Source organism: Asterias rubens, chromosome 4, assembly GCF_902459465.1.
Source record: "Asterias rubens chromosome 4, eAstRub1.3, whole genome shotgun sequence".
Lineage (NCBI taxonomy): Eukaryota > Metazoa > Echinodermata > Asteroidea > Forcipulatida > Asteriidae > Asterias > Asterias rubens.
In genome coordinates, this window is record NC_047065.1 from 6220617 (window position 1) to 6246865 (window position 26249).

At 39.4% G+C, this 26249-nt stretch overlaps 2 protein-coding genes across 4 annotated transcripts in view; both read right to left on the reverse strand.

The window, feature by feature from the left end:
- Positions 1-522: 522 nt before the first annotated feature.
- LOC117289131 (UDP-glucuronosyltransferase 2C1-like) lies at positions 523-12933 on the reverse strand. Of its 2 annotated transcripts, XM_033770110.1 has the most exons (6): positions 12792-12933; positions 10141-10606; positions 9090-9654; positions 3389-3611; positions 2221-2446; positions 523-1273 (listed from the first exon to the last, which is right to left on the reverse strand). In XM_033770110.1, exons 2-6 carry the CDS (start codon positions 10581-10583, stop codon positions 997-999), a joined length of 1734 nt encoding a protein of 577 aa, XP_033626001.1. In that variant the 5' UTR covers positions 10584-10606; positions 12792-12933; the 3' UTR covers positions 523-996. The 2 variants fall into 2 exon arrangements, with proteins under 2 accessions (XP_033626001.1, XP_033626000.1); XM_033770109.1 differs by lacking the exon at positions 12792-12933 and having other exon boundaries at positions 10141-10829.
- Positions 12934-12965: 32 nt separating this feature from the next.
- Positions 12966-26249, reverse strand: part of LOC117289132 — a 45710-nt gene continuing 32426 nt past the window's right edge. Inside the window, exons 5-9 of one of the 2 annotated variants that reach the window (XM_033770111.1) lie at positions 24775-24886; positions 23024-23086; positions 21883-22016; positions 20988-21094; positions 12966-13004 (exon numbers count right to left, since the gene is read on the reverse strand). In XM_033770111.1, coding sequence (XP_033626002.1) covers positions 20989-21094; positions 21883-22016; positions 23024-23086; positions 24775-24886 — 415 coding nt within the window. In that variant the 3' untranslated portion in view covers positions 12966-13004; position 20988. Of the gene's footprint in view, positions 13005-20889; positions 21095-21882; positions 22017-23023; positions 23087-24774; positions 24887-26249 lie in introns of those variants that run through there. The other variant, XM_033770112.1, reaches the window with a different exon arrangement.

The window sequence follows — 26249 nt, forward strand, 5'->3', positions numbered from 1 at the left end:
AACCGATAATAAAATATGAAAACATTGAACCACTAGTAATAATCGCCTGGGCAGGTCGACAAACATAATTATGCGAAAGTTTCGAAAATTTATTTAATGAGCTTACATTCTCCTGGTACTGTGTTTTTAATTGCGGAAAGTAAGAACAAAGGCGGGCGCTATAAAAACAAAACCACTCTCCAATGCGTTATAACATCCGGTGTGGCAGGATATTCCGTTTAAAGGATTTGGGTACCTTTTCAAAATGTCCATAGATTTACATTAAACTTACATGGTTTGGAGATAATGATAGTGGAAAGCTTCCTTTCAAATATTACTCACCGAGGTGATGTAGTTTTTTTTTTTTTTTTTAGAAATGAGTAAAACAATGTCATGAAAATACGTCTGTAAATGGTTAAAATAATTTTCGTCTCATGAGACGAAAATGATTTTCATGACATTGTTTTACTCATTTCCCCAAAACTACAGGGAAGCTTTCTACTATCATCATCTTCAAGGTGTGTAAGTTAAGTGTAAATCTGTGGACATTGTGTTTTTTGTCCTACAAAAGTTACATAGACCCTAAACAGAGATCCCCCTTCTTAAAAAAAACCAAACTGCGCTGGTTGGCGTTGATGGCCCAATGTTTGCAAAACGATAAGAGAAGAAAACAGGGGACAGCCCTGAAAATAACCTTACATAAAGTGTGATTAAATGTACAGTATATACACAGTTTTACAATTCAATCAATTATAAAATAAAGGAAGAAAAGGGACTTTGGTGCCGCCCAAAATGAAAATAACATTGGTTGCGCCGTTGGGCCCTGAAGGAAAATTTTGAAGCATAACCTATGGTAAATATACATGCTGAAACACCATCTTTTTAAAGTCAACGCTTGGTTATGGCGATTGTAACAAATAACCAGTGATTTGCCAGTCATTAACCAACAGCCAATTCAGCCAAAACAGTTTTTTTTTTTATAGTTACGATCGCCAACAATGCACACGGTCCTGGTTTCTACCTTGAAGCGGTTCTGCTACATGGGCGTGCACAACCGAGACAACACTTTGGCAGCAACCATACAAACACGATCGTTATCACAAGAACAATGCCCATGACATCCAATAAGCATAGTTCGTACCAGGCGAGTTTTTCTATCTGAGTCCTGAGGTGATCTGTACCGTGTTCTATAGCATACTCTATCCAGAAGAGTGTGCGATTCATTGGGAGACCCTGGCCGGTATTCTCCATGTCATGCATCTTTCTTGAAGCTATCTTAGCATTCTCCAGGTAGCTGTTGTTAGGAGGAAACGAAGTAGATTGTATATAAGATTCTCTTTAAATGCACACTTTTGGTAATTACTAAAAAGTAATTGTTAGCATGAAAACTATAGAGAGTTGTTTATAGTATAACAAATTGTTAGAAACGGCTCCCTAATATAAGTGACGTAGTTTCTGAGAAAGAAGTCATTTCTCACTAAAAATATTTGAATTGACCTCATTCTCAGCTGAGTTCAAAAATAAAATAAACAAATTGTTTTAATGCAAGTCGCCAGACACAAAAGACCCGATGGCCACTTCAAGGTGTGGGCTACAATTTTTTTCCAGAGGCCGTTATAGGGCTGAAGCAGGGTTACCCCCTTTACAGTCCAAACGGATGTAGGTTTGGGTATCATCAATCCAAAGCCTGGCCGGTAGCACAGAAAGCACTACCTCCCCAATTTTACGTAGCAAGTGTCACGGATTCGAACCCACACTCTGCTGATCAAACACCAGAGCTTGAATCCGGTGCTCGAACCGCTCGGCCATGACACGCCACAGGTCGAAAGCACAAAACGTGTTTTTTTTCCCATTATTCCCTCGCAACTTCGACGACCAATGGAAGACTTTGAGGCGCTAGGTGGCAGCAGAAGTTTCCATTGTTTACAGAGTTCTGCATGCGGACATGACCGGGAACAATGGATTTTACCTGGTAAGTCTGCTGCCACCAAGCGTCCTGAAAGTCTCCCATTGAGTTAAATTTTTCACAGGTTTGTTATTGTGTGCATTATGTTGAGACTACACCAAGTAAGAAGACTTGTCTTTGACATTACCAAAGGTTTTCATGAAGCTTTATATTTCGCTCTATGGCTGGAATGGAGTAAAATCAAGATGGCGACACAGTGATAAAGGTCTGTATAGCTCATAGAGTTATATATAAGTCTATGATATAGCTAGAGGAGGCAATCAAAGAATACTTACGAAGAATTGTCCACGACTTCTCGGATGCCTTGGTACAATACTTCCGATGTTAAGCCAATGGGCCCTCTGGGGAAATAGTGAGCCATGCCGATAACCTTGAGACGGACTAGGTCATCGATCTGATCAGTAAACAGCGGTAGGCCCAGGATGGGGACCCCGTAGTACATGGCCTCGTAACCTCCATTCAAGCCACCATGGTATATCAACAAGCGTGTCTTCTCGTGAGCTGTGTGTGGAAAGGACAGTCATTTTGTGAGTACGGATTATAAAAGTTGTTCTCTGACGACTTCGCAAAAGTCCACTCTCTCCAAAACTCCATCGTCACAATTGACCCGGAATCCAGGTCCCCGGGCGTGTCCGGGGGCATTTCTTACTCAATCTGGCTTGATGTTATTTTCCATAATTTGGTTGAGTTTTGGACATCCCATTCGGATTCCAGGTGACTTTAACACAGACTCCGGCCGGGTCAAACTGATCCAGAGGCGGGTCAGGCACCCTGGGAACCGGAATTCCGGACAGTTTGCACACACCTTTTGAAACGTTGTGAATAAAAACAAGGGTAATTTTAGAGCCAGCATGTCTTGGTCAAAGGTCACCAAAAGCTCACTAAAGTTCTTTCGGTGCCACTGTTATGATCACTATGGTATACTTTCGGGTTAGAATTGATTCCAGATTCAAACTAGTCCGAATTCCGGGTCGCGGGGGGAGGGGGGGGGGGGGGGTGGTGATCCAGTTATAAGCCCTAAAGGCAGTGGAAACTATAAGTAATTACTCAAAGTAATTATCAGCATAAAACCTCAGAGTAATGGGGAGAGGTTGATAAAATAAGACATTGTGAGAAATGGCTCCCTCTGAAGTGACGTAGTTTTCGAGAAAGAAGTAATTTTCCACGAATTTGATTTCGGGACCTCAAGTTTAGAATTGAGGTCTCCAAATCAAGCATCTGAAAACACTCAACTTTGTGTCACAAGGGCGTTTTTCTTTCACAGGTTCACAGTTTTGTTATTTTATGCGTATGTTGAGATACACCAAGTGAGCAAGTGAGAAGACTGGTCTTTGACAATTACCAATAGTGTCCAGTGTCTTTAAGTCACCAACAGTCACCAAACGTAATTTCGGACTTTAGTTCTCTACATCAAAATTTATAATAAACATCTAACAAACTTACCGATTAAATCTTGCTGGGAGATCCATCTGACTAACATGGTGTTGTTTCCTAATGTGTGTGGTTTTTCCTCGCCGAGGTACTTCCACACAACCCGCTGAGGGATACGGGCCAGTGCCGCTCCGATCATATTGGCCATCTCCATATTCATGACATGAAGGAGCGTACTGACTGAGAACACAGCGACACCATGCTCACCTGACCCCTGAACAAACTCTTCTAGCTCCTACATGGTGTGAAAAGTACGAAGTAATAAGTAAACTTAAAGACACTGGACACAATGGGAGACTTTGAGGCGCTAGGTGGCAGCAGACTTACCAGAAAATTGCCATTGTTTACGTAGTTCTGAGCATGCGCACATGACCGAGAACAATGGATTTTACCTGGTAAGTCTGCTGCCACCAAGCGTCCCAAAAGTCTCCCATTGGTAATTGTCAAAGATCAGTCTTCTCACTTGGTGTATCTTAACATATGCATAAAATAACAAACCTGTGAAAATTTGAGCTCATTTGGTCGACGAAGTTGCGAGATAATAATAAAAGAAAAAAAAAACCACCCTTGTAACACAAAGTTGTGTGCTTTCAGATGCTTGATTTCACGACCTCAAATTCTAAATCTCGAAATACAATTCGCTGAAAATTACTTCTTTCTGGAAAACTTCGTCACTTCAGAGGGAGCCGTTTCTCACAATGTTTTATACTATCAATCTCTCCCCATTACCTGTGTTACCAAGTAAGGTTTTATGATAATAATTATTTTGAGGAATAACCAATACTAAATAAATAACTAGGAATTAATATTTTCCTAGCCAACACTCTACCAAACGAGATTTACACTTGGTTATACCCGCAAGTATACTAGTATAGTTAATTATCCACTGTAAAGACCGGAAAAGAATAGAGGCATTCCCCCAACAATGTCAAATGACCATTACACTGGGCACCCATTGGTACGACCGTATAACCAAGCTCGCCATCATTGATCATCTACCGTAGTTCTCTTAAATGCAAAGGAGTAAAAAAGCACTCTTTGAAGAGCCATATACAACGGACAACTCTTTTTCGAGTGGTCACCACTCTTTTAGATTGAAGGTTACATCTTTTTTGAGTGATTTCTCACTCTCTCTTGGAGTGAAACCCCTCTAAAAGAGTGCAATAACCACCACTCTTTCTAAAGAGCCATATGACGGACAACTCGAATAGTAAAGAGTGGTGGTGGTTTCACTCTTTTTTCATTTAGAGAGTTCACTACCGCAGAGAGGCCCTTTTCAGCTGTATTGCCAACCTATATAGGACAACACCTCGGTAAAGAAGGCACTGAACACGTCCATAACATTAGGCGGCCATATTGCGTGTTTACCGTGGATTTGCATCAATGACGTCACAATTTGTGACGTCATTTATTTTCGTGCGGTAAGCACCGGAAGTTTTGTCTTTTCGTGTGCTTACGGTTAGCAGCGCTATGAATTATAAATCGCACAGTAAGAATTATAATTATAAATCGGCCGCTAAGAAGCGCTATGAAATTGGGCCCTGGTTATACCCATCCTACTCAAAATTATTTATTATCGGCGATAATATTTTATGCATAATGAATGGTACGTGTGCAACCTTGACCCAAATGGGAGAGAGGCCGGGTTTGCGGGTGGGTTGCGGGCCAGGTTTTGGTGCCGCAAGAGATTCGTGCCGCACGTCAACGTTGCTTTCAGCGCACATGTTTTCGTAAATCATCAGCCGTGCTTTCATACCAAACCTTGCGTCCGTTCATCTTCTGTTACAAAATTATTTGGAATAAATTGAAGTTTGAACCCAACCGTAGGTGGTTGCAAATAAAATTAACCTTAATTACCTTGAAATACGAAGAAAATAAAAAAAATGCGTACCCCCTTATAATATGATCACTGGACCGAAAAAAGGCAGCGCGTACATTTGCAGCCCGATTCATACACAGGCACCAGGGAGTTTTTCTTACACAAACAGACACGTTATACTTGCATTGGTACCTGGATCCATATTATATAGAATTACAATAATTTGAACGGTTCCATCCAAACACTAAAGGTACACCTTCCCTTTAATTAAGTTGTTGTATGGGATTCGTTCCAGCACGTGGCTAATAAGCTATGGAGTTTTTGTTCTTGTTCAGCAGTCCCGGTCTTGACACGTGTGTCCTTTATATAGGCAGTGGACACTATTGGTAATTACTCAAAACAATTGTTAGCATAAAACCTTACCTGGTAACGAGTTATGGGAAGCTGTTGATAGTTTAAAACATTTTAAGAACGGTCTTAAAGTAACGTTGTTTTTGAGAAAGAAGTAATTTTTCACGAATTTGATTTCGAGACATCAGAATGAGATTTTAAAACAAGTATCTGAAAGCACACAACTTCGTGTGACAAGGGTGTTTTTTCTTTCATTATTATCTCGCAACTTCGACGACCAACTGAGCTTAAATTTTCACAGGTTTCCATTTCTGCTTTTTATGTTGAGCTACACCAACTGAGAAGACTGGTCTTTCATTTAAATTGAATTAAATTTAAATTAAATTAGTACTCATTAGAGCACAAAAAAAAAAAAAAAAATGGAAAACCAGAATTAGGCAACAAGACTATAAAAATAATGTGAATAGGTGAATACAGGACATAATAGAACTAGGCGCAATTATTAAGGAGGAACTGTTTAAGCTTACTTTTAATCATACTCAAGGAAGTGGCATTAGTGAGAGGAGTGTTCAAAGAGTTCCAGAGTTTAGGACCTTGGTATTTAATACTATTGTGAGAAAGAAGGGTCCTGGTAAAGAGAGTGTGATAGTGGGAAGCTTGACGGGTACAATGAGTATGGATGGACTGATTAAGGGTGAACATGGAATCAAGGCAGGAGGGTAAACAGTTGTGAGCCAGTTGAAACATGACTGTACCCAGAGGGAAAGAATAGATGTCATTCAATTTCAGAGACCGGTACTTGGTGAATAGGGGATCAGTGTGAGCAAGATAAGACGAATTGCTAACAACACGAATGGCCCTTTTTTGTAGAAGGAACAGTCTATTTAACACAGAATGAGACGCATTACCCCCAAGCTAAAATACCATAACTAATGTGAGATAAGACAAGGGTGTTATACAAGGTAATTAAAATATACTCAGGGAGATAAAACTTAAGTCTATTGATGACACCAACATTTCTAGAAATAGTTTTACACAGAGAGTCAACATGTGGTTTCCAGGAAAGCTTGTGATCTATGTGCAAGCCAAAAATGTTAGTACAGTCAACTTGATTAATATTAATACTATCAATATAAATATCTCTAGGTATAACATTAGACACATTACTAAAAAGCATACAGTTGGTTTTTTAATGTTTAAAGACAGTTTGTTAGATTTTATCCAATTACTTACAAAAGCAAGTTCAAAGTTAACTGTAGCAATAAGAGTGTCTAAGTGAGAATGACTACAAAATAAATTAGAGTCATCAGCAAATAGTATGAAGGAGAGGACATCTGAGGATTTAGCAATATCATTGATATAGATCAAGAAGAGAAGTGGTCCCAGAATAGAGCCCTGTGGAACACCACATGTAATTGAGCGGGTGGTGGATGAGTGCCCCCGCCCCCCCCCCCCCCCCCACAGTGACATACTGCTTTCTGTTGGAAAGGTAGCTTGTAAACTACTCTAGGGATCTTCCTCGAATACCGTAATGATTGAGTTTTTGAAGCAAAATGCTATGGTCAAGAGTGTCGAAGGCTTTCGAAAAATCGAGGAAAATCCCTAGAGTGTGTTCAGAATTGTCAATTGCAGTGACGACTTTGTCAATCAGGTGGATGACTGCGTGGGTAGTAGAATGTTTGGCCCGAAAACTTGTCATCCTGTTAAATTATTGATGTAAAGTTTGTCCTTGTTTTTGTGTTTTTTGTTTTTTTGTTTTGTTTATCTGTTTCATGTTCATCTCTTAATTATTGCTTAGTATTTATTTAGCGCCTACGTACTGTATTGTGTTTGTTTACTTTTGAAACTGATTGTTATGCTTTATTGCTTTCGTTAGGGGGTCCATACTCGACAAGCTTTGCTTTTTATGGGCCCCCCTCCAACTCCATCACCTTGTGCTCTGTATGTTGTTTTGCTTGTTTTCCGTAATTTATATTTTGTCTTTGCTTGTAAATGTAGTATTATAGTATTACTTCATGTATTATCATTATTCCATTTGCTTGTAAAACATAGTTCATTATTCACTGCTAATTGTTTTGTTTATTTGTTTGGATTTGGAAATAAAGTGAATTGAATTGAAAAAAGTCTTTGACAATAATTATCAAAGGTGTCCAGTGTCTTTAAAGCAAGACTACCCATTATTGCTGCGTCCTTCGGATGGGACGTAACGCTTCTGGTCCCGTGTGTTATGTATTAAATGTACGTAGTACGCCTCTCTTAGTATTTGTGCATTAGGTACGTCACAACTAACTCAAACCGAGGCGATGGGCGCAGCCACTGCAAGTGATGGGGGACGTGCGCCCATAGCCTCATTTTGGGTAAGAATATGACATCATGCATACATAGAGAGGCGTATACACATGCAACGATCGTAGGTAGCTCGTGGTAATAGACCCTTCCCATGAAATATGTATTGCACATAGCGCGTGCGCACTAACGTTTTGGTTGGCAAATTGAGGGAACATCGCGTGTTTTGTAGTCTGGTTCCCTGACCAAAGATTCCTTGACTTCTCTTCTTAAAAATCTTAGGTCAGGTATCACCCACGGTTAAAAATAGAGCATGACGCAACTTGTCAGGGTCGGGGGTCATCTCCAGGGAAACCATGTCTGCACGTACTACTAGTTGCGATAACGTAACCCTCCTCCCAACGGCGGCCAGACCGGAGGGTTACGAGATTATTTTGATCGTCAATTAATTAAAATCTGGTTCAACACGTTTAATTTCGACAGCTAGTCACCAGATTTTCCCCCATTTTCACCACTGCAAAAAATCATGAAACTTAATCCTCAATCAATGTCTAATGAACACTCACAAGTCAAAACACCTTTGAAAAAATATTTTTGAAGAAAAAGGACAAAAACTTACCAGATCCCGGAGCGATTTCACAGGTTTATATATTTTGAACTTGTCGCATCGCTTTGCAAACGCTTTATTTAGGCACAACGCCTGCATTGGCCGTAACCGGCATAAAAACTCCTGGATCTACGGCCGACAGGACTGACATTACGAGTCCGTACCGAACATCAACGATACTGTCCGAATGTTAACGACAACACGTTCGGAACATTCCGGATAACTTCGAAAGAGGAGGAATTCCTCCTTTTTGGTCACGTGATTTTGGGTGATACCGGACCCTAAATTCGACAGAGCCTAGTCGGAAATTTTTGGGTCTGGGAACCAGACTACGTGTTTTGTACACGGGTAATGGGTGCGTCACGCAGACGCGATTGCGCGTCTGCTTATGCACAACTCTATGGCGTTTGCCAATCAACAGGGTCTGTACGCATGCGTGAATGTAATTAGAATATTTCATGGGAAGGGTACATTGCGACTGCACACACACACACTGGGATCGAGGGTGTGTGTACCGTCCCCGTAACTGCACCGCGCTCAAACTGCACCGCGCTTAACAATTACCGTCTTGACTTCAAGACACTAATTCGGACACGGCCTGAGACCCCCACCCTTCTCTCCATGTCCCCCTCCCTAAACATTGTTTTTACCTGAGATAGTGGCTTCGGAGGTGCGATCGTTAGCCCTCCGATCATGATCACGTTCGGCGTGACTGGCCTCGGGAACTCCAAGAGGAAATCCCAGTTGTAGAGGAAGAGTTCCGACCGGGAGATAATCTCCTTCGTCCCGATCCCCGGGCTGAGGCCAAGCCTATTTTTCTCCTTGTCCATCGCACCAAGCATCATGTAATCGTAAGTGAGAAGTGAGAACCCGTGCATGATGACGTTCTTGACCCTCTGGGTGAAGCTCATCGTGTCTGAGTAGTACGTCAAAAACTCCGGGACGTATGATAACGGGCTGGGCTGGTTGTACCATCGACTGTAGCGAGTGCCCAAGTAGCCGCCATTGATAGTGTTGATGAACGGTACTTTGAGTATATCGTGGGCAATTATGCTACACCATGGCGTCATGACCTCACACAAAACCATGTCAAATTTTAAAGCACGGAGCTCGTCAAAGTCAGTGTTCAAGAACATATCCCACATTGTGACATTCGTGGCTTCTGAAATGCGCTGGAACTCGTTTTCAATGAAACCCAGCCTCATTTTAACATACCTGAATTTGAAGAAGAATCAAAATATAAGGAGTGATTCAGGATCTCGGTAACGAGAGGTTTGAAGGTGAGGTTGAAAACGTGTGCCTTGTTTAACTTTTTATCATTCAAGATAAAGATAGATAGATAACATGTCTACAAAAAAAAACTGAACAAAATACAATTATCATGTTAAGCAAGACAATTGTTCGTCTTGTATTTCCATTGTGACGTCATTTGAATTCATGATTAGCATGCGTTTTCAAGAAGCCTATACGGTTTGCCGCGCTATAGAAATGGAAACTCGCTCAGCAAGCACATTATCAGTTGTAAAGCATCTTAAAGAAAATGCCCCGGGGCTTAGCTTACCAGTTGGTTAAATAATCGAACAGATTTGCTGTTTGTTTGTTTGTTTTCTCCCTTTAATGTATAACACGAATCCATCACAGTTCATAATGAACATTATTCCTGTCATAAATCTATAAGAACTAAGAAAAGGTGATGCTTACCAAGTGAAGGAACCAAGTTCTCCCGATAGACTTTTTTTCGTCCAATACTCGAAAAACTCCTCTACAAGTTCACTTGGAAAGTCGGTTTCGAATGTTCTGAAGTTGATGGACGCTCGGTCTTGGTCAGTTACCCAATACAAACGGTCCTTGATTGTTAGCCAGGTAACGTCATGCCCCCTCGCAGCCAACGCCCTTGCCGTTAGGCGTTGGATGTGGGTGTGACTGCCGTCCATTAAGCAATCGATGATCAGTATGCGTCGGTTAATATGCCGGCCGCCGTGTTTTGAGCCCTCTCCACGGGCCGCGTTGGACCACACCTTGTGGTCCAGCGAATCGGAGATTTCACTGTCGAAGTTACCAACGGAAGGTTGGTAATAACTCTGCCTTGGAGGTTCACTCAAACCGCTTTGAATCGTCGGATTCATTGACTCATTTGTGTCCATGGTTGTTTCATCATCATCAATACCTTGCCCGGAGCACAGGTATTTTGAAATCAGAAAAAGGAAAAGGACCAACAATCCAAAACGGGTTTTGTCTCCCATGGTTTCTTTTAGTGTGCTCTGATCTTTCTTGGCAATGAAAATAACTTAGTGCATGTTGTAGTGCACGTGGGAGTGCACGTTGGAGTTGGTTGGTTGCAGTTGGTTGCCTCCAAGTTACATGTAGAATTTGCCGCGTGTGCCAATAATCTACACCTACCGGTTGGCAAAAATGAGGGCTGATGATTGTGTGAAGCTTATACGCGTTTTCGGTTAACCTAGTCCACATCTCTATGGCGTTTTGGAAGAAACTATAAATATATTACAGTAAACTTGCGGGTACAGCCATGTGTAAACCTCTCCTTATTAAAAATTCGGGCCCAATGGTTTCAGTTGGCATGTGAATATGATTTGCATATTTCATGGGAAAGGTTAAATACACGGCTTGAGGTATACTGTATTCTAATGGGGCTAGACAATTACGGCGAAGACGTTATCGTACTACCAGTAGAACTAACTAAACGATAATGTATAGGTTATTAAATTAAACTGCGCCAATAAAGTATCTAAACACTTACAAATGGTCAGATATATCGGAACCTGAAACAGTATGCCAAAAAATAATTATTCATTTCGAGTCACCGTTAATTTCTGCACATTTTGACACATCTTGTGTTGCGCTACGATGTTGTTTGGTGGATTTACGGGCACTTGAGTGGCTTAAGGTCGAATTTCAAAAGTTGCAAAAGCCCCTTTAAAGCTATCTACTATCATAATCTTCAAACTGTGTAAGTTTAATGTAAATCTGTTGACATTTTGTTTTTGTTAGGAAAAAGTACATAAAATACCCTTTAAAGGCAGTGGACACTATGAATTACTCAAAATACTTATCAGCATAAATCCTCACTTGTTAACCATTTAAAACATTGTTAGAAACGGCTTCCTCTGAAGTGACGTAGTTTTCGAGAAAGAAGTAATTTTCCACTAATTTGATTTCGAGACCTCAAGTTTAGAATTTGAGGTATTGATTTCGAGATCTCAAATTCTAAATCTGGGGTTTCGAAATCAAACTTGTAGAAAGCTACTTCTTTCTCGAAAACTACTCCACTTCAGAGGGAGCCGTTTCTCACAATGTTTTATACTACCAACCTCTCCCCATTACTCGTTACCAAGTAAGGTTTTTTGAGTAATTACCAATAGTGTCCACTGCCTTTAACCTGATCGCCAAAACTCGGGCGAAATGTTCACGCCGGAAGAATGGTCACTAATAGGAACACGCAATCTAATAATAAGCGAAACTATGGCTAATATTTAATTTGTTGGGGATAACAGGTGGAACCGTTTTCCATAACTGTAGCACTTCGAAGTGAATTAATGTTTCTCAATATGCATAATATGAGAAGCATTTTTCCATGTTCAGCGCCCTAGAGCATGTTTACATGATTAGGGCGCTATACAAGTTTTGGTATTATTATTATTTTATTATTAAGCGTTACCGCGGTCGCTCCTTACACTCAATTTGTTTGGGGATGCTTCTCAAGATGCGTCATCCTATCCAAGGCTGTTTTAATTTAAACCACGTAGGTTTCAAACGCTTTTCAAAGACCAACTCGACCAACTCGTACTTTAACCACGTAGGTTTGGAACGCTTTACAAAGACCAACTCGTCCGATCCAAGGCAACGTGTTCCTTTAATATCCTGGAAGCCGACACGCCTCATCAGCTCTCAAACTGAATTAAATTGATGTAATCCTGCCAGTATGTTTCTGCATCCTATGTATCAGTGCACTGTGTCTGAAAACTTTAAAGGAACACGTTGCCTTGGATCAGTCGAGTTGGTCTTTGAAAAGCGTTCTGTAACCGTTTGTTATAAAATGCATATTAGTAGAAAGATGTTGTAAAAGTAGAATACAATGATCTACACAAATATGCCTCGAAATTGTGTGGTTTTCTTTTTACCTCGTCGACAAACACGGTCGGCCATTTATGGGAGTCAAATTGTTGATTCCCATAAATGGCCGACCGGGTTAGTTCGCGACGTAAAAGGAAAGCCGTGCAATTTTGAGTGATACTTGTGTGGATCATTATATTCTACTTTTCAACCATATATATTTTATAACGTAGGTTTCAAACGCTTTTCAAAGACCAACTCGACCAACTCGTACTTCTTACCACGTAGGTTTGGAACGCTTTACAAAGACCAACTCGTCCGATCCAAGGCAACGTGTTTCTTGAATATCCCGGAAGCCGACACGCCTCATCAGCTCTCAAACTGAATTAAATTGATGTAATACTGCCAGTATGTTTCTGCATCCTTTGTACCAGTGCACTGTGTCTGAAAGCTTTAAAACGTTGAAAACTGGCAGTATTTATGACGCCTTATTTCTGCAGGTAGACAACAATCAAACTATATTAGGTTCAAAAGGCACTGTGCACTTTTACTTTGGTAATTGTCAAAGACCAGTATTCACACTTGGTGTATCCCAACATGTGCATAAAATAACAAGTCTGTGAAAATTGTGACTCAATGTTGGTCATCGAAGATCCAATAGAACAGTAAAAGAAAAATCATCCTAGTTTTTTAGTTGAACAAATTTGTGTGCTTTCATGTGCCTAGAAATGGCTTCAGGCCTGTTCAGATTAAAATATTATTTGGGTTACAATTGTTCTCTTTCTCAAAACTACGTTACTTCAGAGGGAGCCGTTTCACACAATGTGTATAATTACCAACAGCTCTCCATTATAAGATTTTATACGTAAGATTTTGTGCTAACAATTATTTTGAATAATTACCAACATTCTCCAGAGCATTTAAATGGATTTGTGCTCGTTTTGCTAATTCGATTAAGCAAATCTTATGTTATGGAATTGTGTCCAAGGAGGCCCTATGTCAGTTATTCAAAAGGAAATTTTCCCAGCGGAAATTCGGACTAGGGTTTCACAACACCAAGCTTTAAAAATGTATTGGTTCGGGTTAAACATGATCAACTTGGTATCCCATTTCAATTTGTCATAACTAAATACTGAGGCGTAGTCATACGTTAGTTTAAAGACACTGGACACTATTGGTAATTGTCAAAGACCAGTCTTCTCACTAAGTGAGTCTCAACATATGCATAAAATAACAAACCTGTGAAAAGTTGAGCTCAAATGGTAGTCGAAGTTGCGAGATAATAATGGAAAAAAAAAACCACCCTTGTCACACGAAGTTGTGTGCTTTCAGATGCTTGATTTCGAGACCCTCAAATTCTAAGTCCGAGGTCTCGAAATCAAATTCATGGAAAATTACTTCTTTCTCGAAAACTACGTCACTTCAGAGGGCTAGGGAGCTGTGTGTTATACTTTCAACCTCTCACCCATTGCTCGTTACCAAGTAAGGTTTTATGCCAGTTATTATTGTGAGTAACTGGCAGTAGTGTCCAGTGCCTTTATATGCAAGTTTAAGTCAAACTAACTGTAATCAAACTTTTTCATAAGACTCTTCTATTGATGAAAATGTAAATAGTTTTTACTAATCTATACTCAACTAGGCCTAGTTCAACTTCAAAATTACTGAAGAGGATAACATAATGTGCAACATTTCCGAAAACATTTACCAACAAACAATTACTTGTGGTTGCAAACTGATCAAAACATCGTTGCAAGCACTGTAACATATAATGCTCATGTTTTTATTTAATTTTTATGTATGTTAAATTTTACGTTTTTACGTCTATTAAATATTTGGTATCCTTAGTTTATTAGCACACATGCAAAAAGAATGTTACGTTTTTAAACGTGCATGAACTAAAGTAACAATACGTTTCAACGTATGTATGAATTTAACAATACGTTTTTAAACATACAAGTGTTAACGTAATAAAACGTTTTTAAATGTACCCGTATTAACGCAACACTAGATTTTTAAACGTACATGTGCTTCCAAATATTACGTTTTAAACGTACATGTATTGATTAACGTAATTGTTACGCTTTTAAACGTTCACGTATTAACGTAATAATTATTAACGTAATAATACGTTTATAACGGTATCAGCCGCTGAGCTTTTTGAGATTTCATTTCACTGAAATGCGATCACTTCGGTAAGGAAGTTCAAACTTTAACAAATACAAACAATGAGTGCTACAAATGATCGATTCATACATGTCTATTTAATGGCTGCTTTCAACGTGATACATACATTACTAAAATATCATTGCTCCAAAAATATGTTAATTCTTATATTTGCATACAAATCATATTATATAAATTCAATACAACCGAAAGAAATATCTTTTATGTACAGTTATTGCACCCTTTAAATAGAAAAAAACTTGAAACAGTCTATGAGGAAAGAGCAGTATGAAAATCAAAGTGGCAGAATAGCGCCCTCTATTGATAATATGCTCTCCAAGGAAATCACCTAATATTTTTTTATGCTGAAGACACGTTAGAGTTTATGTTAACTCATGTTGGAGTGCCATCCCTCCCAACAAAACTGATGTCCGTCCTCCATTGGGTTCCCCCATTTTAAATCTTGTTTTCTTTTGTTAGACTAAACATTACCAGAATCGAATGTTACAGCTATAATCTTTGATGTGACAATTTAAATGAAAAGGGGCTTGAATAAGAGAAAAGAAACGGAAACACATTTAAAATTGGCCAAAGCCCCCTCTCTAAAAAATTAAATAAAAAATGGTGCAACCCCCTGTGCCTCCCCAAATTTACCCTCAATAATTCGGTGCTGGTTGTTGATGTCATTCGGGTTGCTAAAAATTAAAATTTGTTCTTCAAAAATAAAATCCTAATAATTCTGTATTTTTGGAGAGGGAAGTGACCTTGAGAGGGAAGTGACCTTGAGAAGGAAATGGCCAGAAAGGCAAGTGACCATGGGAGAGGGAAAGGACCTTAGGTGGCAGTGATCATTGCAGAGGGGAGTGACCTTAGAGAGGGAAGTGACCTTGGAGAGGGGAGTGACCTTGGTGAGGGGAGCGACCTTGGTGAGGGGAGCGACCTTAGAGAGCAAAGTAACCTTGGAGAGGGGAGTGACCTTAGAGAGGGAAGTGACCTTGAAAAGGTAAGTGACCTTTGAGAGGAAAGTGATCTTAAGAAAGGGAAATGACCCTAAAAAGGAAAGTGACATTTGGAGAGGTAAGCGACCTTACAGAGAAATGTGACCTTTGGAAAGGGAAGTGTCCTTGGAGAGCAAAGTGACCTTGTTAGTTGTATTTCAAAATTGTAATTAAATTATAATGGAAGATCATAGAAGAACAATGACATTACGAATGTAAACTTCAAAAGTATAATATGATATAATTATTAATTTATCTATGTAATACTGTTTCAATACAAATATTAAAATCATTGCTGGTAAATTAGTGTATTTTGTGCCAGAAATACGTTTGTATCAGCAAAACATCAGTCTTCTCAGTTTACATTAATTGTTTCTTAGCAACAAGTTTGATTGGCAAGAATGATTTCATGTCAAATGTTGGTTAAGTCAGATCTTTCAAAAGTACATTTTTGTTGCCTCTTTGTTGCCTCTTTGCCTTGTTGCCTCAACCTTGGCTACCTTTTTTTAATATAGTTTATATCAAAATGTGACCATACAAGATCTTATAGTTTATATCAAAATGTGACCATACAAGATCTTGAACAAACCAGAGCACTTCTGAATAGGGTGGTCCAGCCTACACATTATGTGTTCCCTTCGTTCAATCACTTCTGTTTTTTAGACAACTACCGTTTTAGAAAAATATAATCAGCCCGAAACCATTAGAACGGGATTCCTGACTGTGTTCACTTTTATCACGATGTCACCATCTTGGTCGTGTTCACTATTTCCAACAACAGTAATGAATGCTAACATTCATTGCGCATGGCACCAGACTAATATGATGTCCAGCCTCAGTTTGGTTACATTGAGAACAAACTCTACCAGGCAAGTAGATACACTCATGGTGTTACCGCAAACCAAACATATATTGATACCTCACCATGATTCAAATCCTATATACACCTACATATATACCCCTCAAAACTCCTTTCAAGAATTCCTGGGATTCTAAGAACACAATGAAGGCACACCAGGAGCGAATACCCCATCACATATCCAGCACCAAATGAAATTGGGAAAAAAATAATAGAAAAGGACTATCTTTGTTCCCCAAACACAAAGGTCTTCTGCTTTTAGGACGAACAAGTGAAAAAGGTTAAATAACAGATGTTAAATTTGCATCAGGGATAAAGAATATTATTTTTTTTGTTTTTCCATATACTGATGTGTTTTAGCACTGTATACTCAGTACTTTCCAGAGTCCTGTGACAAAAGTATCAAAGGCATATTGCTTGGGTGGGATTCAAACCTATGACCCTTGCAATTCTAGAGCAGAGTCTTACCAACTAGAAAAAAAGGTTAGTAGGATTTGAAACTTTGCATGGTGAAAATACGATATGGAAAGGTTTGTGGTAACACTATGTAATGTTATAACACACCTCTTGCTTGTTCTGTATTCTGGTTGGCTGAAACACTGTCACGTGGGATGAACTAATATACACATATTGACTGGCACCGAGGTAATACGTCTATTCCCACGAGGGACTTTGAGTGACCAGAAGAGCGACCTATTTCCCGATGCTGAAGGGCGAGGGAAATAGGCCCTCTTCTGGTCACTCACAGGCCCGAGGGGGAATAGACGTACACAAGTTACCGAATTATGCCAGTCAATATGTATTTTGTAACACAGCTCGGTCTTAAATGTCAAATAAGAACAGAAAAGGGAGTTTTGTAGTTGTTGTTCACGGTTCAAGCCAAGAGAGGGCACTGTTACCGCGGGCACTATATTCAAAGACTATTGCCCGCTCTGGTACTATTCCCGCAAAACACTAGCCTATATTAGTTCATCCAACGTGACCGTGTTTCAGCCAACCAGAATACAGAACGAGCAAGAGGTGTGTTATAATATAGTCTAGTGATCGCGCGCGCGTGTTTTGCGGGAACTAGTACCTGAGGGGGCACAAGTCTTTGAAAATAGTGCCCGGCTACAGCGCCCTCTCTTGACTTGAACGTGAACTGTAACTACAAAACTTCCTTTCTATTCCAGAGGTCTGTTCTTATTTGACATTTAAGACCGAGCTGTGTTTATAAAACACATATTGACTGGCAAAATCTGGTAACTAGTGTACGTCTATTCCCCCTCGGGCCTGTGAGTGACCAGAAGAGGGGCCTGTTTCCCTCGGCCTCGGGGAAATAGGCCCCTCTTTTGGTCACTCAAAAGTCCCTCTGTGGAATAGACGTACACTAGTTACCTAATTGCCAGTCAATATGTGTATAATAATCAATGAATGAGTTGGGGTGGTTCTAAAAAGAACCGTTGGTTTCAACGTGACATTTCAAACAGTATGCTCTGAAAGGTCATAGATTGAGGGGGCTGTTGTTGGAAGAAACTGAATGTGATTGTTGAAAAAAAGAAAAAAGAAAAACAAAAAAAGTTCTACATGCCATGGAACAAATAGGAAGTAGGAACACATAACTTGGAATGCTCTTAAAAACTACTTCAATGAAAACAAAAGTGTATGTTCAATGTAGATTTCCTTCTTTAAAATTATTTTCTTGTTATAAAAAATCCACGAAAGAATAAAGAAATAGAGAATAAGCCATTTGCAAGTGAAATGTGAATGGTTATAGTGGTTAGGAGCAAGTTCCATCTAGTTGACTATTGTCGACCATTGAGCAATCTAGCCTGTTACCCAGGATGTATGTCTTGGATTGGTAACCATGGACCGTTGACAAAATGGTCACTGATCGAACTGGCCCCACGGTTTTTACAGACAACCTCCAGATTGGCAAAGCCTGGGCTTAAATTAAAAAAACACTATGATGCATCCTAAGATGTCATTTATACACTATATAGTGATTTGTATCGTGACATCACACTTTGCTGGGCAATTCGAATGATACACAGCTGAAGATCAATCTTAGCCCTTTGATGAATTGATCCCACATGCAGTTTTGATCCCACGTACCATCCACATTTATTCAGAGTTGTGTATTGGTGTTTGCCGTGTCTTACGGAATTTATGCAATACCTTGCCACAAACCATGTGATGTAGCAACACCGACTTCAATCGAACAAAGTCTCGGAAATTTAAAATTATGCGATCACTTGTGACTGAGCAAGTCAGGGAACCAGACTCGCAAATGGTGTATTGTAACAGTACCCCCGTCCCAAGTTCTCTGTTCTACTCCTGCATCTATCATTTCAATACAAAGTGTGCCAGTCCAGGGGTCGATTTCACAATTTCTAACTTAGGACTAGTGGCACATTTACCATGAAAATATCTGTCAAAAGACAGGGACTGGCTACAGACCTACATGTATGGTGGGAAAGAGGTTTTAACACTGATCCTAATCATACACCAACAAGATTAATATGATTAAGTTGATAATGAATTTAACTCTCAAATTGCAGACCACGGGCAGACAGCAGTGCGGTGATCTTCAAATTTTCTGAAGGTGTTCCTGGCTGTGGCATGTATGTGCCGTAGCACCTTGTAAATCTTTCAGAAGGTGCTAACCAGTTGGGTCGCCAAAATCATCACTGCAATTACCTATGTTTCTGAAAGTTTGTATATACTCAGCGCCTTGAGTACCTTGTTTGGTAGATACATGCGCTATACAAGACTTCGATATTATTATAATTATTATTAATATATTCAAACGTATGGCTAAACCTGAATAAGGACGAGTAACTCGTCCTAACTCGAGATAAGAGTAGTCTTTAATAAGTAGTCTCTTTGAAATCCTCACCTGGAAGCGGTCGTCAGGCCTTGTGACGTTAGGCAATCTCTCATAAAAAAAAAAAAAATTAAAAAAAATAGTTTGATTTTCCCTATCAGAAATGTTGGCACACTTTGCGTAGATCCAGAATCCAAACAAATTTAAATTACTCCCAATATTAATACTGTACATCTCTAACTACTGTTTGCATTAAATTAAGTAGATACCTACATCTGTGCTTCTAATACTTGAGCAATGCTTTCGACTGCGAGGCTTTTCGTCACTCTCATTTTGGGCAAACCTTAATTGTCTTTACTTTACATAGCCAAAGCGCATAGAGGACTCATCTTATACGGGTGTACATGTACCTCATGTACAAGCTGAACCTCAGGAGGTCCTTAGGAAGGATCTGTACACCACTAGAAAACTTTCTTTAGGTAACAAAAAGTTTGTTCAAATATTTACAGTGTCGTGTCATTTGTATAGAATTATCGTACGTTTACATGCTATTTGACACCTTGAATGGTGAGCATAGCAACCAGTAGCCATGGGTAACATCATTGTATAAGGTTTCAACTGACTATTCGTTTCCTGTGTAATCATCAACACATGCCAAGACTTGGCTAAAGTTGCTGATTTTAACAAAATTTCCCGTCTAGAAAAAAAAAATCTGAAAGAACATAAAAATATATACCAGGAAAATTGTATGTAGATGCTTTGTTGAGATCAAGGCCCGATTTCATGGCTCTGCTTATGCTAGGCAAAGAATCGGCACTCCACGTACTCCACGTTACTAGGCATTCTTTGCTTACACAGCTAGTGCAGACAATCGGCCCTAATGTTTCAAGTCAAGAATTGAGGTTATACTTTGACCTCTTTGTTGAGTGGTAGAAGGTCTACTCTTGCGGGTTTATGTGGCCACTCACTGTTTGTTACCAGCCACTTGCGGCTGCTAAGATATCTATCAAGGATTACCCATGGGTGTAATGCCTTTAAAAGCAGTGGACACTATTGGTAATTACTCAAAATAATTATCAGCATTAAAACCTCACTTGGTAACGAGTAATGGGGAGAGATTGATAGTATAATACATTGTGAGAAGTGGCTCCCACTGAGGTGAAGCTGTTTTGAGAAAGAAGTAATTTTCCACAAATTTGATTTCGAGACCTCAAGTTTACAACTTAAGGTCTCGAAGTCAAGCATCTGGAAGCACACAAATTTGTGTGACAAGGGTGTTTTTTTTTCTTTCATGGTTATCTCGCAACTTCGAGGACCGATGAGCTCAAATTTTGACAGGTTTGTTATTTTATGCATACTTATGTTGAGTGCACAAAGTGAGAAGACTGGTCTTTGACAATTACCAATAGTGTCCAGCCGCCGATTTCACAAAACTCTCACTAACTTAAGATTAATCTTAGGACTTAGGACGAGTCCCAACCCTGCACTGTAGCATGCAGACCTTAAGATTAATCCTAAGTTAGGAAGAGTTACTCGTCCTAACTCGAGATAAGACGAGTCCTAACTCTTTGTGAAATCGGCTGCAGGGTCTTTAAGAACCACCTCCTGAGGGCCAGAATTTAGCGAGCCCCTGATTCTATTACTGCTGTACCTCATAATGCTGTGCCGAAAGACTTGGGCATTTCTTCTGATACACGATCAATGCAGGCAAGGGTCTCCGCAAGAAGCTTCAGGGCCTCTACTCCACCTGCCATTTGTCTGGAAAAAAACCCCCAAGTGAAACCAGTTTACTTTAGTTCTATGTGTTGTGTTTTAATTTGTAGCCTTTGAGTCAAGACTCTGCAAGGGTCAAAACTTAATTGGTTTACACTGGTACCATACATGCATATCTTTTTAACTGGTAATAAGCAGTTTGCAATAGCTTATTTTATTTTCTCAAACAAAAGATTTGTTTAACTGAAATATTACAAAAATCTGATCAGAAACTACGAAATTGTAAGGCATAAGAGCACACCAAAAATGTTCACTAATTGGGTAGCATTAATCCCAGCAAAAAAAATCTCGTAAATAAAGTTTGTTAAAAGCAGTGGACACTGTTGGTAATAACTCAAAATGATTATTAGCATAAAACCTTACTTGGCAATGAGTAATAGGGAGAGGTTGATAACATTGTGAGAAACGGCTCCCTCTGAAATGACTTGGTTTTCGAGAAAGAAGTAATTTTCCACGAATTTGATTTAGAGACCTCAGAATCAGATTTTGAGGTCTCGAAATCAATCATCTGATCATCGCACACAACTTTGTGTGACAAGGGTGTTTTTCCTTTGTAGTTATCTCGCAACACAGACGACCAATTATCATTGAGCTCAAATTTTCACAGGTTTATTATTTTGTGCATATATGTTAAACCAAGTGAGAAGACTGGTTTTTGACAATTTAGTCTTTAAAACTAAAAACATGTATCCAATCAGAAACTCTGAAGACATAAGGAAATAAAAGCTCAAAGAAAAGCAACACACCAGATATAAAAATCAATTTCTACATACTTGATGGTTGCTTCTGCCTCCTTGGCGGCCGTTGCAAGCTTGATGGAGGAAGAGTGAGCTTTATCTTTCAGCTCTTTCAGTGCAGTTCCTTCTTCTAGTTTCTTGTTCTTGCTGGAGAGGGCGTTTATCTCTGACTGTACATCAATAAACGGTTACATAGAAAGCATGGGTTATCAGTTTATAGGCGTTGTAGTCTACACTAGCATTGGCTGAGACTGAGACCGAGACCAGACGTCGGTTTCACAAAACTCTTCCTAACTTAAGACTAATCTTAGGACTTAGGACGAGTTCCAACCCTGCACTGTAGCATGCAGACCATAAGATTAATCCTACATGTAAGTTAAGACGAGTTACTCGTCCTAACTCGAGATAAGACGAGTCCCAGACTCCTAACTCTTTGTGAAATCGATGGCTGGGCCCAGTAGACCGATCCATTTAAATTTTATGCTCCGCCACAATGCACACAACGCACGTGTGCGCAAGAACACCTGAGCCTCTTCAATGCCTTTCTGCACAACTCTGCTGCGCGCGCAAACATACGGGCACGCATGTCGGACTTGATTTGGCGGACCTTCGTTGCGTTGTGATTGGTCAATATGCAATGCAAATGGGGGTCGAGCTTAATGGATCGGTCTATTTCAAAGGGTAAAGAATAAGACCGCCAGCTTTAATACCACTTTACCTTTTAAAACTATCATGCTTAATTGTGCTTAGCAGAACAATGTTAAGCAATATTTTTTGCCTAGCAGCTGTATTAAATTGGGCCCAGGGGCCGATTTAACAAATCTTTCTAATACAATTCAGTTCACTATGGTGACACTGAAAATTTGTTTTAAAATTTCCATTGCACGACGATTGCACGACCGAATGTAAACCTGCCTTTAGGGGGGCATTTTTACTATTGCAGGTGCGCACTCCACGTTACTAAAAATTATATGCCTTCACAGCTAGCGCAGAAATTCAGCACTTGCACGTAAGGAGAATGGTGATCGTAAGCCCAGAATTCAGCGGTAAGCTGAGCACATTTAAATTGGGCACTGCACACATGCGGTCTAATCTTCTAAAAACTGCTTACAAAGAACAGTTGTGCTTGGGGAAATAATTGGAACAACATTAATATGGAACAACTTGCATTAAATACCTTGAAACTTTTTATTTCAGATTTGAGCTTTGTGATTGTAGTTTCTGCAGTGACAGCTCTTTCCTGTAAACAAAAAGGAAAAAGAAAAACAACATGTATTATAAGGAGTGGGAAAATCTTGGAAAAAATATCCGGACAAGTTCCTATCAGAGCTATAATTGAGATGAGCTCTTACAAACAAGACAGAAGAGTTCTTAAAACTAAACATGATAAGTTCTTAGAACTAAGCATGATGAGTTCTTAGTACTTAGCATGATGAGTTCTTACACAAACTAAGCACATTGGTTCTTTCAACAACTAAGCATGATTTGTTATCAGAAGTTAAAGCATGATGAGTTCTTACAAGAACTAAGCATGATGAGTTCTTACAAGAACTAGGCATGATGAGTTCTTACAAGAACTAAGCACAATGAGTACTTACAAGAACTAAGCATGATGAGTTCTTACAAAAACTAAGCACAATGAGTTCTTACAAAAACTAAGCATGATGAGTTCTTACAAAAACTAAACATGATGAGTTCTTACAAGAACTAAGCATGATGAGTACTTACATGAACTAAGCCTGATGAGTTCTTGCAAGAACTAAGCATGATGAGTACTTACATGAACTAAGCCTGATGAGTTCTTGCAAGAACTAAGCATGATGAGTACTTACAAGAACTAAGCATGATGAGTTCTTGCAAGAACTAAGCATGATGAGTTCTTTCAAGAACTAAGCATGATGAGTTCTTACATGAACTAAGCCTGATGAGTTCTTTCAAGAACTAAGCATGATGAGTACTTACAAGAACTAAGCATGATGAGTTCTTGCAAGAACTAAGCCAATGAGTTCTTGCAAGAACTAAGCATGATGAGTACTTACAAGAACTAAGCCTGATGAGTTCTTTCAAGAACTAAGCATGATGAGTTCTTACAAGAACTATGCCTGATGAGTTCTTTCAAGAACTAAGCATGATGAGTTCTTACATGAACTAAGCCTGATGAGTTCTTTCAAGAACTAAGCATCATGAGTTCTTACAAGAACTAAGCATGATGAGTTCTTTCAAGAACTAAGCATGATGAGTTCTTACATGAACTAAGCCTGATGAGTTCTTTCAAGAACTAAGCATCATGAGTTCTTACAAGAACTAAGCCTGATGAGTTCTTTCAAGAACTAAGCATCATGAGTTCCTACAAGAACTTGGCATCATGAGTTCTTATCAGTTGTAAGCATGATTATTTCTTATCAGAACTAAGCATCAAATGCTAATGCTGAAAATTCTTTGTATGCAATAGATCTTTATCATGCTGCCTCCATCTTGGTCATGTTCCTTCTATCCAATAACAATAATGAATGCTAATAATCATTTTGCAAATAGGAACCAGACTGTTTTGTTCGATTGGGACAATTCAAGATGGCTGAATCACGATAAAGGCATAGAGTTATAATATAAGAACTAGAGGGCGCACTGGTGATGCTTCTGGCACAAACGCGACGGGTCTGCAAGGAGACACGCGGGGGCCATTCTGTACGCGCTTTGAATATGAAGCGCACGTTGGAGTTTGTGTTTATATTGAACGCTACGCGATGCTGTTTTGTCAGCTTACAAAATGGTCACACAAACACAGGCTGTGCGTTGCCTGTTTCGTCAACTTAAAAAATGGCCGCCTACGCGCTTGCGAGGTCGTGTATACAGGCCAGTGCGCCTTCTTGTTCTTTATAACTCTATGGATAAAGGTCTATTATCTGTGAGGATCGTTTGTATAGTTACCGTTGTTCTCTTAAGGTTTGCCTCTACATGATGCACCATGGTCTCCAGGGTCTTAGCATCCTCTGCTTCACGCTCTCTAAGTCTCCTCAGCTCAACCTCCATTCCTTCAATCCTGAGATGACGAGAGAGAATAATCGGAAATAAAATACAATTGTTATTTATATTTAAGCCATTGGACACTTTCTGAACAGAATTTTTTTTTAAAGTTCACAGATTTACAAATAACTAAAAGGGTTTACAGAAGGTAATGGTGAAAACTTCCCCAAACAAATGCTTTACTTTTTGAGAAAACATTAAAACAATTATCCATTCTCGATATTGAGAATAACAGATTTATTTTAAACGCATGTCATGACACGACGAAACGTGCTTAAACAAGGGTGGGTTTTCCTGTTATGTTCTCCCGACTCCAATGACTGATTGGGCCTAAATTTTCATAGATTTGTAATTGAAGGTATAAGTTGTGATACACGAATTGTTGGCCTTTGGACAATATCGTTTACCGATGTTGTGCGATTGTTTTAAACAAGCGAATTCCAAGTCCTGTTGCCTTGGCGTGTCATGTCCTAGCGGTTAAGAGCACTGGATTAAAACTCTGGTGTTTCTGATTAACAGAGTGTGGGTTTGAGTCCCAGTCTTGACACCTGTGTCCTTATAAAGACACTGGACACTGTTGGTAAATTGTCAAAGACCAGTCTTCTCAGTGGGTATATCTCAACATACACATAAAAAAACAAACCTGTGAAAATTTGACCTCAATCGGTTGTCGAAGTTGCAAGATAATACTGAAAGAAAAAACACCCTTGTCACACGAAGTTGTGTGCTTTCAGATGCTTGATTTCGAGACCTCAAATTCTAAATTTGAGGTCTCAAATCAAATTCGGAGAAAATTACTTCTTTCTCGAAAACTAGGTTACTTCAGAGGGAGCCGTTTCTCACAGTGTTTTATACTATCAACAGCTCCACATTACTTGTTACCAAATAAGGTTTTATGCTAATAATTATTTTGAGTAAATACCAATAGTGTCCACTGCTTTTAAGCAATACACTTAACCATATAATGCTTCTTCGGGATGGGTTGTAAAGCCGTTGGTCCCGTGTGTTGTGTAATGCACGTAAAAGAACCCAGTGCACTTATCAAAGAGAACAGGTTCGCCTCGTTAAGTCTGGTTTGATTGGCAGCATATTGCGCCACAGCACCTTGTTAACCATTAAATGGTGCTATGTAAAAGGAGTAAATGTAGGTCTCATAATTCAAATGTAGTCCCGCACACCTTGCAGGAAAATACTGAATGTACCTTGAAGTGCCTTGAGCATCACCGTTTGACGGAACGCACGCTTTATAATATGTAGAAGCCACCATAATTGTTATTAAAAAAAAAAAAAAAAAAAAGGCTACATACATGGCTACAACTTGAACTGATTAAAACTGAGAAAAAGTAGCTAGACACAACATAATTATGCCTAATGAATAG

Coding starts and splice junctions, on each gene's coding strand:
- LOC117289131 (XM_033770109.1), bottom strand. CDS start 10,682: ATGGGAGACAAAACCCGTTTTGGATTGTTGGTCCTTTTCCTTTTTCTG. Junction 2,447..3,388: donor CTCCCAGCAAGATTTAATCG/GTAAGTTTGTTA, acceptor TTCCACACACAG/CTCACGAGAAGACACGCTTG. Junction 1,274..2,220: donor GAAGTCGTGGACAATTCTTC/GTAAGTATTCTT, acceptor TCCTAACAACAG/CTACCTGGAGAATGCTAAGA.